This window comes from Polyergus mexicanus, unplaced genomic scaffold (assembly GCF_030449975.1).
Source record: "Polyergus mexicanus isolate NDT 795.1 unplaced genomic scaffold, iyPolMexi1.0 SCAF_16, whole genome shotgun sequence".
NCBI classification, from domain to species: Eukaryota; Metazoa; Arthropoda; class Insecta; order Hymenoptera; family Formicidae; genus Polyergus; species Polyergus mexicanus.
The window spans coordinates 4,725,410-4,742,675 of NW_027223336.1; the positions used below are offsets into that span (position 1 = coordinate 4,725,410).

The following is a 17,266-nucleotide window of genomic DNA, read 5'->3' on the forward strand; positions in this document are numbered from 1 at the left end:
TACCGCTATACGACACCCGAACTCGTATTTGAGATTTGGTCATGAGAATTATATAAAGCTTGCAAAGAGCAACTGACAGGAAATTACAAATGTAATTATTTTCTATCAGTTCAATTTCTGATGCAATCCCAACATAGGGAATTCAGATATTGGATTGTTTAGAAAATATTACACTACTCAAACCCGGGAGCCAAACCTAAAATATTCATGTATAGCACGAAAGCTTCAAATATTAAAGAACGGTGAACTACAATATTTTTAATATCAGATTTTTAATATTGGCAATAAATAACAAAACATAATTTTAATTTATATTTAAATTTTAAAATTTGCTCCTTGAAACATACGAAAAATATCCCTATTATATCCTATAAAAATACTTAGGATGTTCCACAGGATCTCCCTGGATTCTCCAGAGGTTAATATACGGCTATCATTTACTCTTCCTCAGGACATCCAGAGGAGATCTAAGGATTACAATGGGATATCCTGAGGATATCCTACATGTATGTCCTGGATGTCCCTTTGGACGTCCTTAGGACATCCTTGTGCTATCTGGGATATAAGCATTATAAATCAGAATGCAAAAAAGGAATGATTATAAAATAGTTAATGTATATGTATATGTGATTTTAGTAAAATAAAGCAGAGAAAAATGTAACACTATTATACAATAGCCTTTTATATTTTTCTTTGTTTTACTTTACGTCCACGACTACGATAAACATCTCGTTCTCTGACATCAGCCTTCGGCTGCTTAAGAGTGCCGTCCCATGGCGCGTATTGAGATACGTGCGTATCGGGCGTATCGAACTCTGCGACCAATCACAGACGATCCGCTGTTTTCAGTACGCCGGAGTTTGGTTTCTACAGTCCCATGGAATGGATTACGCGGAAGCGATTTCAGCGAATCGCCAATCACAGAGTCGTTCCGATAGATCTCTTCCAAAGGTTACGTCGAAGCAGTCCTGTGATTAGCGATCCGTTGAATCCGCTTCCGCGTAATTCGCTCCATGGGACTGTAAGAACTAAACTCCGGCGTACTGAACATACGCATACAAGCATACACACACCTAAAAAGTAAAGTTTTCAGAAGCCAATTGTTTTCAAATATTAATAAAGTAAAAAGTGAAAGCTTGAAAACTGCTGTTGATGTTTGTAAAATTTTAATAAAGAAAATTGTGAAAAATATTTTGTAGTAAATAGAGGTAAATAAAATTTGATATATTAAATTAGATTAGTGTGTGTATTATCTCTTGAATGTTTATTTCCATTCTATTGCATTATTGTATTGCAGTATTGTAGTATTGTATTTTCATTGTCCTCCATCCTTAAAATATTTTATATATTAACTTTTCAGCTTCTTTTACACACGCACATTACACATATTCTATAAACAGAGATATTACAACGCAAAGTCGAAATGTGGAAATTTTTATTTAAGGAACGTCACCGTTTCCATCGTCGCCCTATACGTGTATATACGTACACAACACATACAAAGAAACATAGTGGTATTGCGCTACACGCATAAACATGTATACAACATGCAAGTATAATACAATTCATGCGCTCGACAGAAGATTGCACTACTATCGGCGCTCTACGTTAAGGTTATATAAAGCAAGGTTAAGTCATATATTAAACCTATGTATAACCCCGATAAGGGGGCTATACATGTATATATGTATATATATATATATACAGAGTAAGTCTGATAAAAAGTCCACCATGTTTTAGTCGAAAACAATTAGAGATAGGAGAAGATATCCATTATTAAAGAGTAAATGTATATGATAATATATATATATAAAATTATGTGTGTGTCTGTGTGTGTGTATATATATACTGGGTGGCCCATTTTAATCCATCCAGTCGAATATCTCAAAAACCAAGCCCGGAAGAGAAAAATGTTTCAAACAAAAGTTGTTTGGTTTCGAGGAGGCCATAAGATGGTATCATTGGTTTGACCTTGAAGAGTCATTTGAAGGTCACGTGAAGGTCACCTCAATTTTTTTAAATGGCACCCCTTATTTTTTATTGCATATTCTTATAGCTTATCTCGAGAGCTTTTCAAAACACTATAATAAAGTATATTTTCATTAAGTACTTTTTGAGTTATTTTATATCTTAATCTGACATATTTTGATATAAAAAATAAAATATCTCGTAAAATATTTAGTTTTTGATTATCTCACGGTAATACTTTCATGTACAAAATAATAAGACAAATCAATTAGTGTAAAAAAATAAATAATTGTTTAAAAAAATACATTGTAAATAATTACATACTTTTTCTTAAAAATGATTTTTTTTTATACTAATTGATTTGCCTCATTATTCTGTACATAAAAGTATTATGGTGAGATTATCAAAAACTAAATATTTTACGAGATAGTTTATTTTTTATATCAAAATATGTCAGATTAAGATATAAAATAACTCAAAAAGTACTTAATGAAAATATACTTTATTATAGTGTTTTGGAAAGTTCTCGAGGTCAGCTACAAGAAAATGTAATAAAAAATAGGGGGTGCCATTTAAAAAATTTGAGGTGACCTTCACGTGACCTTCAAATGACTCTTCAAGGTCAAACCAATGGTACCATCTTATGGCTCTCTCGAAACCAAACAACTTTTGTCTGAAACATTTTTCTCTTCCGGGCAAGGTTTTTGAGATATTCGACTGGATGGATTAAAATGGGCCACCCAGTATATATATATATATATATATATACACATATTACAAAAGTTTTTGTAATTTAAGGAAAAATGTGTAATATATCTGTATATATATATATATATATATTTTGCAAAATTATATATGGGTGGTCAATGGTACACTTTTTTATCTATATATATACTTTATTGATGCTGCGTTCGCCGCGCATGCGCGAGAAAACTCGGCCCGTTTCACAATACTGCAGTATGATAAATAGTTCAGTGGTCAGGAGATACAGGAAGGCAGAAAGAATGGGATAATGAGTGCGAAAGCCGAACACGTATTAACAGGAAACACAGTCCTTGATCTTTTATTAATAAACAAAAATTTTTAATGTCGACCAGTGTCGGCCGGACAACACTTTGGTAAATACAGCGTTTACAACCGCGAACGGATATTAACCCGTGAGCAGGGAAATTAATCACCGAACGTACGTACAATGGCGGGAAAAACCGACAACGCCGAACGACGAGCTCCATAAAGTTAGCCAATCAACATTGACTTTTATAATTTTTCTTTTTACGAATCATTTGTTGGTTGTTTGTTGGTGATTGTTGGCCTAATTACAACGTTTGTTAGTTAATATTTTTTTTGAAAATACGAAAACAAAATTTTGTGTGAAGTTAGCCGGAAAGATATTTTTGTTTCAAACTTAGTTCAATCGATGCGCAATCGTTTGTTGGTCACGGAAAAATTAATTAAAACGTTTGTTGGTTCACATTTGCCCTAAAAAACAAAAAAAGCTGATGGACTCTGATGAAGAGACGAAGGGAAAGGGAAAGGTGGAGTCGTTTGTAGTATTTCGTATGACGATGCTATAACATATACGTGAAATTTTAAATGCGAGAGAATATAGTACAATTATTAATGGTTTACGGACAGCATGAAAAACATAGGTATGCAACAAAAAATCTGTATATAAATAATAAGGATATTCTAATAGTTTTCTATATCGCCTACTGCACATATGAGAGATTTTCTAACCTCTCGTATGTCACTATCTTAATCTTTTAATATCTTATCATGTTTTAGTATCAAACATATCTGTACATTTTCGAAATTTTGCTCGCCCTACAAAATGATATTGGATAAGTATTCTTTGCTAATATGAAAGAGCTTGGGTACTTTAGCAATGTGGGACAAGTTCCTAGATATATGTAACAAGACACATTACAATTAAAAGCGAGTAATTTTTGTTATATCTTTATAATACAAGAATATGTATATGCAACATAAGCATACGTGTCTAATAATTGTCAAGAAATTAATCAATCTCTTATTTACAGTGGGATCTTTACGCTACAAATAATAGATTTGTGTACGCAACATATACCAGTGCTGGGATAACTATTGTGCAACTACAATATGAAATAATGTTTGTAAGTATTGGGGGTTTATTCAATCTAAAGGAAGACTGTGAGAATTGTAATGATGACAATTATGGTAAGATTGCTGTACAAACAATATTATGCTGCGTATTAACATCATATCATGTTTATTTTTATTTCAAGCAGACGAAAGTAATAGATAGATACTCGCAAATCAGTGGATTACATCGATGATCAGGAATCCATTTACAAAGCACGAGAATCTTTTGAGCGAGAGTTAAATATTATAGTCTTCGCTAATAGAATCTTGTGATCTGTAATGGAATGATCAACGCTTATTCATTAACTTGCAGTGTTAGATTAAGTAAATATGTGCATTGATATTCAGTTAGTTAATACATCAAGGAAGACAGTGCTTTAGCATGTTTTTAAACAATTATACTTGTAAGATTGTTGTACAAACGAGAATTTAATGTTATGCTATTAATATTATATCATGTTTTATTTTGATTTTAAGCAGGCGCAAGTAATAGATGGGCATTAATTTGCAAACTACAGATCCAGCTTGCACTGAGGGAAAGGAAGGAATCCATTTACAAAGCACCAGAATCTTTTAAGCGAGAGTTAAATATTATAGCCTCTGCTAATAGAATCTTGTGATCTGTAATGGAATGATCAACGCTCATTTATTAACTTGCAGTGTTAGAATATTAAGTAAACATGTACACTACTATTCCCAGACAGCACAAAACATCCTCAGGATCATCCTGAATATGTCCAGGACGGTTCAGGACATTTGTAGGATGTTTTAAGATAAATTATTATAAATATATTTATAAAAATTTAATATGCATACATAATTATTTTTAGTTGTGTCGGCTATTTAATATAATTTAGAAATCTTAAGTGTTATAATAAGTATTAATGTCCTATAAATGTCCACTGGATAACCCGTGGATGTCTGTAGGATATATCTGCCCTGCCTATTATATTGGATGTCTTTTGGATTTCCAGAGGACATATACATGTGCAATTAATTGTTAACATTAATTTCATTTAATATTAATAATTGAATTTGATGCGCACATTTTCATATATCCAAAATTATTATTTATTTAATATTTTATGAGAAATGTTACTGTTCGCAACATTCCAAAAACTTTACAAACAATAGTATTCAATCGCTAGTTCGTTTGTTTACCGCTATGCGACACTCGAACTCGTATTTGAGATTTGGTCATGAGAATTATATAAAGCTTGCAAAGAGCAACTGACAGGAAATTACAAATGTAATTATTTTCTATCAGTTTAATTTCTGATGCAATCCCAACATAGGGAATTCAGATATTGGATTGTTTAGAAAATATTACACAACTCAAACCCGGGAGCCAAACCTATGGTAAAATATTCATGTACAGCACGAAAGCCTCAAATATTAAAGAACGGTGAACTATTTTTAATATTAGATTTTTAATATTGGCAGTAAATAACAAAACATAATTTTAATTTAAATTGAAATTTTAAAATTTGCTCCTTGAAACATACGAAAAATATCCCTAACATATCCTATAAAAATCCTTAGGATGTTCCACAAGATCTCCCTGGATTCTCCAGAGATTAATATACGGCTATCATTTACTCTTCCTCAGGACATCCAGAGGAGATCTGAGGATTACAATGGGATATCCTGAGGATATCCTACATGTATGTCCTGGATGCCCTTTGGACGTCCTAAGGACATCCTTGTGCTGTCTGGGTTCAGTTAGTTAATACATCAGGGAAGATAGTGCTTTAGTGTTATACTTAAATGCGGTATATTGTATATTATCTGTATCATAATAGAAAAATCATATATTTTGTTCTTAACTAATTTATTACTATTATAATTACATTGTATATATACGAACACACTATTTTTCAGAGAAATAATCCTGTTTTAATATGATAAAATTATATATTTATAATAATAATACTTGAAGATTTTTATATTTATGTAATGTCTCAGTTAATACATGTATATGTATATATATATATATATATATATATATATATATATACACGTACATATTTGTATGTATATATATTTTTTCAATAAACTATAAAAACTATAAAAATAATAAAATGAAATGTGGATATTTATTGCACAATACATAAAAAATGTTAACATTCAGGATCAGGGTAGAACAGTATAAAATTAAACGGAATGATGTAAAATAATATATCGTTCACCATTTCCCATAGTATAGACTATAGACAAACAAAGGGAAAGGATCAACTAAATCTTCATATTTAATTGAGAGCCACTTTGTACTCTGTTCTACTTCGAAACCACCAATATTGCCATTCAATCCTATATTTATAAGAGAAGAACAAATAAAAAGTGGATTATTATCATGAATAATGATAAACTGAATTTCCGCAAAAATAGGACAAGAACTTTCATCCATTTCACAAAGCAATACCATTCTAGGTTGGTATCGAGTGCCTTATTTATAATCGATCCATTTAGCAAAACATGCATTATAACTTATATTACTTGGTAATGATAATACATAATCATTGAAATGATGATTTTCACTAATATCAAGAACATCCCCTGATCCTATTTGAATGTTTGAAAGAATACTTTCTTGAGCCACCCAATGAGAAATGACGGGTCGGAAAGACGGCTATTAGACGGCCATATCGTTTATGGTTGAAATTAGTATCCAGTTAAACCATTTTCCAACTAATCGAAAATTTTATTTCTATTGATTGTAGAAACGTTTTTCTGCAAATTTGCAACTTGTATTATAATATAAAACAATTTAAAAATAAATAACAATTAAATATCACAATGAGAAATACCGAATGAAAAAACGTCTATTAGGTGTCTATTAGACGTCTATATTTCTCACTGACGGAAGTTATATTACCGACTGCGCGCATACCATACTTGCGCGCACCGCAACTACTACGTCATCGCCGATTCATGAGTCGTCATTTGCACAGTGCGTATTGTTAAGAGACGACACGAGAAAGTTGTTTGCAAGTACGTTTCTTTGTTCGCCGCGCTTTTTTGTTGTCCCCGCTCACGGTTATACATTATCTGTTCGTGATTATAAGGAGAGTATTTCTATCGAGTTACCCGGTTGAAGCCAGTATCTACCCAGTCAGCCAGGTCTGTTTTAACAGATATTGCCAAGTGCTTGCTACAAATTATTGTTAGTAAAAAGGCCATAAATTTGGTACAAGAGTTGTTATTACCGATTAAGCTGGCAGATTGCCGGCAAGAATCAAGCAAAGCTTGCTACAATAACTACACAGCAAATTGGCGGCAGAAACCGAGCAAAGCTTGCTGACATGACTGACATCAGATTGTCGGCAAAAACTGAGCAGGATCTAGAGTGCGCAATCTGATGGCAAATTGGCAGCAAAAACCAAACAAAATCTGCAGCTTATTACAAAGTATTATAAAATAGTTCAGTCGCTTATCGCTATGCGGCGTGTTATTCATTATCTATACCCGTATTCAAATTCTTGTCATGAGTGTATATAAAGCCTACAAAATGCTAATAATATTATAATATATATATTTCTATCAGTTCAATTTTTGACACAATTCTTATACAGGAAATTCAGATATTGAATTGATTTTTTGCAAATCGGACAGATAATTGTTCGATTTTCACTTATTCAAACAATTTCTGTCCAAAAAGATCTTTAATTTTATAAATTAAGTTATTTGAATTTACCTATATGTTTTAACATATTAATATATGATTTTATATAATGTCTAATTATTTAATGGTCATTTTATGACCAAAACTTATCATCATTTTGTTACTTAGAGTTAAGGCTTTAAATCTATTTAAATATATACTTTTATATGAATGGCCAAAAGCTGCAGAATTTGTTCGGTTTTTGCTGACAATCTGCTATCAGACTGTCTTGCGCAGATCTTGCTCGATTTTTGCCATCAATTTGACGTCAAATCATGTCAAGCTTTGCTCGGTTTTTGCCGTCAATTTGCTGTCAGGTTATGTCAACAAGCTTTGTCACCAAAACACAAACTTAATGCGGACACAGATGGCATTGGATTTGTTACCAAGTTTTGAGCGAATTTGATGCCAATTTGGCAACAATTTGTTATCAAATTGCTTACTGGGTATATTTGTGTTATTAGTATTTTACTAAATATAAAGGACATTGTGATTGCATCATCCACGTGTTTGGCTTTCGTACCCATTACCCCTTTTTTCTGCTCTTCTTCTATTTCTTGATACATATTTTCCGGGGTCTGGCGTTATTAATTAATAAGCCAATACTCGTGTTGATATTCCTGTGACGGAATATCCTCAATACCTTACAAGTATGAAAAGAACGAAGCTGGCCAACGAAGTGATAATACGGTATGTCTTGTTGCTTTATTTTTGCTTTATTGTTGCTTTATTAAGTATTCTAAAATTATTCTGAAAAAATATTGTATTTTTCTAGTGCTTTTTAATTATCACATTGATATTCATATAAATATCATCTTCATCAAAGCGGAGATTGTTATTCCTGTATAATCAAAAAGAATATAGAAATATATTAAAACAAAGCAAGGGAATTTTCGAGAAAAAGCCAAATTTATTATCGATGGATTCTAACAAAGAGGTAAGTTTTTCAAATTTATTATATTTAATTTAACAGTTTTATATACAAAATCATGCAGATATCATGTCTTTTCTGAAACTTATCTTTCTTATGTTTACAAGTGCTAATTCCAAAATTGTGTACAATATAAAACTTATGCTAATAAGGTATTGAGTTGTTGAATAATCTTTTTTATATATTATAAATACCTTTCAACAGAAAATGCACGGTACAAATATAAATTTTCAAAAGTCCTACAGTTATTAATAATATGAATAAATCTATGCACATTAAGTAAAATGCATTCTTCTTAAATAACTAAAAATATATATGGAATATATTAACTACACATATCTAAATATTTTATGTATAAATTAACATTGATTGTAATTCTAGCATACTAGAATATGGATCAAATGTAAACATTTATCAAATAATATTCTTAAAAATAATTAGATGACATAATAGAAAAATTATAAATATAAATTGTAAAATATTTGGTTGCTCCTTAACATTTAGCTTTATCTAGAGATCGTATCTAATCTAAAACATTTTTCTTAAAATTAAATAAAGTAAGAGATATTATTGAATGGTTTCAAATTCATTCTAGGTGATTTTAATAATTTATGTGAATTTTTGTAAGTTTTGTAATTTATCTAACAAAAAATTTTATATTTAAAAGCACTTTCTTTACAATGCTAACATAATTAAATGCATATATTTGAAATAGTGATCGTTCATTATGTTTCAAGACATATTTTCTAACATTAATTTCTAAGAATAATATATTTGAGTTTGACTGTTATTAAATGCATGTATTTGAAACAATGATTGCTCATTATGTTTCGAGACATATTTTCTAACATATGATATTTAGATTTGACTGTTACAAGAATCTATTTTTACATTTCTCTTCTTACATATATTAGATAAAAGATTACATAAAAAAATGCAGTTTTATTATATGAGTAAATGAAAAAAAGCTGTATATTTAAAAATAGTTTATTTAGAATACTGACATACACACATACACACACATATATATAGATAATTGAATATATATATTTGAAACTCATTATTTTTTTAAAGATATATTTTCTAACATTAATTTTTAAAAAACAATATTTGGGTTTGACCGTTATGAAAAGCTTTATTTTTCTTATCTACTAAATATATAGCTTTATAAATGTAGCTTTTTCGACACACAGTATACAAAATAAACTGCAAGCATGTATTCACATAATAAAGTAAAAACTGTATTCTTGTCATGTATCTAATATATGTAAGAACAGAAATATAAGAATTGTAATAAGTTATAATCTTTTTTTACATTATCCTTTCTTTCCATCACAACCTTTCTTACACATCACAAATGTGTACACAATTATTAATTGTAATTCAGAAATTAATTTCATATTCTTGTTAATCTCAATTGAATAATTGAATAATTTGATATTTTTAAAAAAATTTATTGTACTTAAAATTTATAATTTGCAATTCTTGATGTATGTTTTGTTGTGGCATTAATTGAATCAGGTTGCTCGAAAGCTCCATCAATCTTTCAAGCGTAAAGCACAGAGAAATAGAATATGTCAAGAAATCAAACGCAGAAGATTGGAAAATATTAAGGCATTGATTGAATATCAAAATGTTGCATCTAGTGACGGTGATAATCGAACTGATAGTGAAACAAGTGATACTACTGAGGAGCAATACATTATTTTATCTGATAAAGATGGATCATTAATAGAAGACAATGTCCAAGTTGAAAATGAAAATCTTGGTAATCAAGCTATTGAAGCAGATGCATTTCAATTACATATCGCTCAAAATGAAAATTCTCCAGCCACAGGTCATCCAAATGAAGCAGAAGATTTCAATTCGAGTGATGATGATTTATTAATTTTTGAAAATGATGAAGAGAGACAGCAATATGTAATCGAATCTCTTAGTGAATGGGCCTTGGAAAGTGAAAATGTATCTATGAAAAAGCTTGATAACCTTTTGAATAGGCTGCATCCTGCTTTTCCCAGTTGTCCAAAGAGTAATAAAACTCTGCTGAATACACCCTCTAGTACTCCTGTTATTGACTTTGAAAGTGGTGGTCGATTTTGGTATAAAGGAATCGAACAAAACTTGAATGCACTTGGTGTTGGCGAATATTTATTACGCTATGGTGAAATAACAATTGATATTAATATGGATGGACTTCCAGTTTCAAATAGTTCAACCTTGAAATTTTGGCCAATGTTAGGTAAATTAGTTGGAGCTTTAAATGAACCATTTATCATTGGACTTTATGTTGGATTCAAAGATCCTTAAAATGTTTATGATTATTTAGAGAATTTGATTATTGAATTAAATGATCTCTTTAAGAATGGATTTGAATGTAATGGATCACGGTTTAAGTTCAGTGTACGCCATTATATTCTTGATGCCCCTGCACGCGCTTTTATAAAATGTATTATTGGACATAATGGATATGGTGGTTGTGAAAAATGCACGGTAGTTGGCAAATGGATTGCCAACAGAATGACTTTTGCTGATCTTGATAAACCACTTCATACTGATGAATCTTTTCAAAATGAAGATCAACCAATTCATCACCAAGGTTATTCTCCTTTTCTTATTGTGGAAAGTAAAATGGTATCACAGTTCCGTTTGGATGCGATGCATCTTGTTTATTCTGAAGTATTCAAGAGGCTACTTATGGCATGGCTTGAATGGAAAGGTAATTTCAGACTCAGTTTAGATACCGTTGCATCCATCTCTGACCTGCTTAAAATTAGTCTGAAATATTGCCCAAATGATTTTAATAGAAAGCGCCAAGATTTTTCAAAAGCACATTTCTATAAAAGCACTGAGTTACGAAGAATGTATATTTATGATGGCATCTTTATCTTTTTTGGACCATTAGATTCAAACATTTACAAGCATTATCTCCTTCTTCATGCTGCTATTTATATCTTAGCCAGTCCAGTTTTATTTCGCACAATGCATCGTTCATTCTGATGCAATATATGGAGAAAAATTTATTGTTTATAATGTACACTCTATTTTTCAATTGGTTAAAGAATGTGCTGAACATGGAGAACTAGACAGTTTTAGTGCATTTACTTTTGGGAATCGATTGAAATCAATCAAAGAATCTCTTCGATCCTTTCGTAAACCGCTTGAGCAAGTTGCGAAGCGAGACCTGGAAAAAGACAGAATTCGATCTATTCGTCTACCTTATGATGGAAGTAACATTATTCTTTCTCAGAGACATATTGACCCAACTGAAACAACGTCAGGCATTCAGTATAAGAAGATGATTGTGAATGGTTACATTCCAGCTGGGACAGCGAGATTCTTGCCTAAAAACATCAGATGGTGATATTATGATCATAACAAATATTATTCAGAGAAATGACAATTCTGTGTGCGTAGTGGGCAATAAATATCGTCACTCCGTAGATTATTATGATTATCCACTACTTTCTTCTGTTCTTGGTATTTCGAAAGTAAGCCGCTTAAGTATAACAAGGAATATTCTTCAGTTATCCAATATACAGTCAAAATGTTGGCTTATTCATATACCTCACAGCGAATCGTACCTCAGCATCCCTTTATTGCACACAATGTTTGCAATTCATTGAAGGGTATTGTATCAATTTAATCATATCAAGAATGAGAATTCGCAATAAAAAGGAAAAATAATACAATATATCAGAAAGATATAAAGAATTATATATATTTTTAATTAAAATATTTCTCGAAAATAAGTGAAAAATTTTTTTAGGCAGTAAAGATTGTTGGAATTACCGACGTATCCGATCCAACCTTATCTCCCTCCCGGTTATGGAAAGAGCCACCGTGGAGCTTTAACTATCTTGTCTCTCAGAGACACGGACCTTCGCTTAGTATATTCTAACCCGAGAGGTTTCCCGGTTGCCTGTATTACGATATTCTCTCATTACATAGATCGTCATTAAGTGTTTAGTGTTCTTTCTTTCTCGTTTGCATGCGCATACCCTCGTAGTCTTTGCCAACAAAGATTAAATATGATAAATATATTTAATATACTTTCAAAAGACTAATCAACTTTATAATGTATTTTCAAGCTCTTTCTAGCATTTGTGTATTTACACGTATACGTATCGATCATCTGTAAACTGTTATTGATTTTTTATGTCAAATAATATTGATTTTTATTGCATAGCTGATTTTATTGTATATCGTTTCTGTGTATGAGTACTATATATATATATATATATGGATACTATGGAGATAAATTAATATACAAAATTTAATTATTATAGAAAATTATATTTGTTTTACGTAAAATATTTAATTTTTTAAAATAGTAATTTGAATAGTTGTTCAATCATGTTAAATTTTATTAATTATATTATATTAATGGATTATTATTTGTTTCTTTTATTTCAGCTGTTATAGTTTAATTTAATTTTCTTTCAAGCGTGATTATTATGTATTTACATCACTTGTGTATTTCGCTTTTCTAGGTCATTATCTTAATGCTAGAAAAGGTGCTAAAGGTTTTGAAGAAAATTCAGCTTATGAAACGGAGAAAGAACTTGGAAAAGGGAAAAGAAAGCGATTTTGTAAAATCATACAAACTGATAGTGATTCAGACATTGAAATTCAAAAGAGAAGCAAGTTTCCTGCGCCTCCAAAAGTTCCGTTCAAATCTCAGGATATGAAGATTCATAAAATTAAGAAGCTTAATTCATCAAATGAGACTTGACTTGATTAAATTTTCTTTAAATTTTTCTATTTTATTTTGTTATTTGTGCAAAAGTAAACTTTTTTAAGAAAGTTTAATAATGAAAGTTATTTCAATGTAAATTTTTTAATGTTTATTGGCAAGAATTCAACTCATCAGAAATTTTTCTATTACTTAGATATCTATCTCCAGCCAGCTTCATGCTCTAAAATTAAAGAAAAAGGTTTTACAAACAATCTTGATTCATCCACATCAGATGGAAACCAAAAACATATTCTTAATGTTAATGTTATGAGCAACAATCCCATCTGCCAACATTTATCAAATGCAAATACGAATCTCAAGTCAATTCCTGATTCTGATATTATGCAGTCTGATACTGTGCAGAATCTTGTTAGGAAACAATCTTTGCTCTGCTCAGAAAATTTGAATTCTAATAATTCAATTGATTTGGTCAAAATACCTACTTGTGAAGACAGTACTTCGAAAAATATAGTAAAACAGAAAATCTCAATAAATAATTCTAAAAAAAAAAAAATTTAACTGTACTTAAAAAGTGAGATCTAAACTCAATCTATATAAACAAAGCTATGAGAATAAACAAAGGACTGTGCCTCAAGTTAACTCTGCAGAAGTTTCAAATTCTTTTGAAGAAACTAATTTCATTCAATTTGAAGAAACTATTCCTAAGTCTCCTAAAAATTCATTATTTGACGAGTTATCTCCTGCAGTACCAAATTCAGATTCATCAGATGCTATCAGATCAGAATCAAACTTCATAAAAAGTAAAAAAGAATGCAGAAAGGTTGTATCCTCAGATAAACAGATATCTGTCAACACAAGCATTGGTAAGAATAAAATGACTTTTTACTTATGTTTATTATACACACTTTTTAATTTCATATTTGGTTAATCTTTTTTTTTATCTCCTGCAGGATCAAATTCAGATTCATCAGATGGTATCAGATCAGAAGCAGATTTCATAAATAATAAAAAGTTCAAAAAGATTATATCCTCAAATAAACAGATTTCTATCGAAGCAAGTATTGGTAAGTAAATGACTTTTTTTTACATTTATTATACACATTTCTTGATTTTATATTTGGTTATTCTTCTTTTTTATCTCTTGCAGGATCAAACTCATTGTCAGATTTACCAGATACTGTCAGATCAGAATCAGACTTCATAAAAAGTAAAACGCAATGCAAAAGGGCTGTATCCTCAGATAAACAGATTTCTGTTAACGCAAGCATTGGTAAGAAAATGACTTTTTATTTGCATTTAATATACACACTTCTTAACTTTATAAATTTTTAAACATTCCGGGCTAAAATAAGAGCCGAACACTATAAATAGCTATAATTATCCCAGACAGCACAAGGATGTCCTTAGGACGTCCAAAGGGCATCCAGGACATATATGTAGGATATCCTCAGGATATCCCATTGTAATCCTCAGATCTCCTCTGGATGTCCTGAGGAAGAGTAAATGATTGCCGTATAACCTCTGGAGAATCCAGGGAGATCCTGTGGAACATCCTAAGGATTTTTATAGGATATAATAGGGATATTTTTCGTATGTTTCAAGGAGCAAATTTTAAAATTTAAATATAAATTAAAATTATGTTTTGTTATTTATTGCCAATATTAAAAATCTGATATTAAAAATATTGTAGTTCACCGTTCTTTAATATTTGAAGCTTTCGTGCTATACATGAATATTTTAGGTTTGGCTCCCGGGTTTGAGTAGTGTAATATTTTCTAAACAATCCAATATCTGAATTCCCTATGTTGGGATTGCATCAGAAATTGAACTGATAGAAAATAATTACATTTGTAATTTCCTGTCAGTTGCTCTTTGCAAGCTTTATATAATTCTCATGACCAAATCTCAAATACGAGTTCGCGTGTCGCATAACGGTAAACAAACGAACTAACGGTTGAATACTATTGTTTGTAAAGTTTTTGAAATGTTGCGAACAGTAACATTTCTCATGAAATATTAAATAAATAATAATTTTGGATATATGAAAATGTGCGCAAATTCAATTATTAATATTAAACGAAATTAATGTTAACAATTAATTGCACATGTATATATCCTCTGGAAATCCAAAAGACATCCAATATAATAGACAGGGCAGATATATCCTACGGACATCCAGGGGTTATCCACTGGACATTTATAGGACATTAGAGATCAAGTAAAACAAAAATGGATAAAAAAGCTGCAATAAAATTAATAATTGTCAGTATAAAGATTGATTAAATAAATAATACGGAACAACTGTAAAATAAAATATGTAAAATAAACAATTATAAAATGAGAAACATAAAAATCTAGTAGTAATTGGAGTGCGTGTATAATTATTATATCAGTGTAATTTACCATAACAGACATATTTCCTGGATCCTTTACATATTTCTCAAATTTTCAGAAGTCATTAACAGACTTTAGAGGTAAAGCAGGTAAATTATGTGATCTGATCATTTCTCTCCCGTGGGGCAAAAGAAAAGCCATCAATTTCATTTGATTTGCTATTGATAAAAAATTTTCTACGAAACTTAAGGCATCAACATCCGCGTTTGGCTCTTATTAACCCGAGATTTTAAAGAATTTGTGAATTTCGTAGAGCCTTATTAATTTATCTTGGCTTTATGTTTGGCTTCTTTCTTTTTCTCAAAACTTTTTACATTTATAGGTTCTGATATTCAAGATGTCAACATATATCTTGACAGTATTTCTCTTAGAATTAATGAGATCAGCAGCAAGCTCGATGTATCAATAGCAAATCAAATGAAATTGATGGCTTTTCTTTTGCCCCACGAGAGAGAAATGATCAGACCACATAATTTACCTGCTTTACCTCTAAAATCTGTTAATGACTTTTGGAAATTTGAGAAATATTTGAAGGATCCGGAAAATATGTCTGTTATGGTAAATTACACTGACATATAATGATTATACACGCACCTTAGAATTTTGTGTTTCTCATTTTATAATTGTTTATTTCACAAATTTTATTTTACAGTTCTTCCGTATTATTTACTTACTCAATTTTTATGGTGACAATTATTAATTTTATTGCAACTTTTTTATTCATTATGGTTTTATTTGATCTCTATATTTTTGCTCTTATATTTTTACAGATAAAATATATCAGTTGTTATGGCAATAATCTAGATGAAACCAAAGCAACAATAAATGTAATGAAAAAATTGATGTACAATTACTTAGCGAAGAACATAAATTTTAAAGGTATTGATCCAAATTCTGCAAAAATTCCTCTAGAACAATGTCATCTGTGGAATATGATACAAGGTAAATTATTACATGTTTTTTATCTTTGTATAATTTGACCATCATATTTTATATGTAAAATATAGTTACATCTTTATATTGATGTAATTCTATAAGTCTAATTGTAATTATGTATTTATTTTCAGGCGCTGTAATGTATAACAAAGAAGAAAACTGTAACATAAATAAAATAAAAAAAGCTTGCCAAAATTGGCTTAAGCATGCTCCAAATCGGAAGCAGGAAATTATAATCGATAAAGAAAAGAAATCACTTCCGTAATTATGGAATTAAGGATTAGAGAGTGTGGTTAATAACCGTTTCTTTTTATAATTTGTCATAAAGATAAGAGCAAGATAATTTTCTATAAACTTTAATGTATAATTTAATTATATCTTTTTTTATTACATAACTTCATTATATAAACTTTAATATATGTTTTATAAGTGTCCTATAAACAATCTGTTTTATTAAATTCTATTTTATTAAACTTAGTTCTTAAAATCATACTTATTTATTTTACTCGTACCTGTTTATACAGAATAAAACAGAATATAAAGTTTTAAAGTGCACTCG

General features: G+C 30.1%; 2 protein-coding genes across 15 annotated transcripts; both read left to right on the forward strand.

The window, feature by feature from the left end:
- The first annotated feature begins 7,027 nt into the window (after nt 1-7,027).
- On the forward strand, nt 7,028-14,030 carry LOC138940173 (uncharacterized). Of its 14 annotated transcripts, none has more exons than XM_070308770.1 (8): nt 7,028-7,252; nt 8,118-8,440; nt 8,526-8,687; nt 10,203-11,397; nt 11,741-12,307; nt 12,448-12,602; nt 13,172-13,344; nt 13,571-14,030. In XM_070308770.1, exons 3-4 carry the CDS (start codon nt 8,670-8,672, stop codon nt 10,986-10,988), a joined length of 804 nt encoding a protein of 267 aa, XP_070164871.1. In that variant the 5' UTR covers nt 7,028-7,252; nt 8,118-8,440; nt 8,526-8,669; the 3' UTR covers nt 10,989-11,397; nt 11,741-12,307; nt 12,448-12,602; nt 13,172-13,344; nt 13,571-14,030. The 14 variants fall into 14 exon arrangements, with proteins under 14 accessions (XP_070164871.1, XP_070164869.1, XP_070164867.1 ...); XM_070308768.1 differs by having other exon boundaries at nt 13,172-13,466; nt 13,571-13,585; XM_070308766.1 differs by lacking the exon at nt 13,571-14,030 and having other exon boundaries at nt 13,172-13,562.
- On the forward strand, nt 11,199-17,136 carry LOC138940336 (uro-adherence factor A-like). The gene is made up of 9 exons (XM_070309154.1): nt 11,199-11,397; nt 13,172-13,321; nt 13,571-13,870; nt 13,950-14,240; nt 14,328-14,441; nt 14,525-14,647; nt 16,094-16,329; nt 16,542-16,713; nt 16,839-17,136. Exons 1-9 carry the CDS (start codon nt 11,199-11,201, stop codon nt 16,970-16,972), a joined length of 1,719 nt encoding a protein of 572 aa, XP_070165255.1. The 3' UTR covers nt 16,973-17,136.
- Nucleotides 17,137-17,266: the final 130 nt, after the last annotated feature.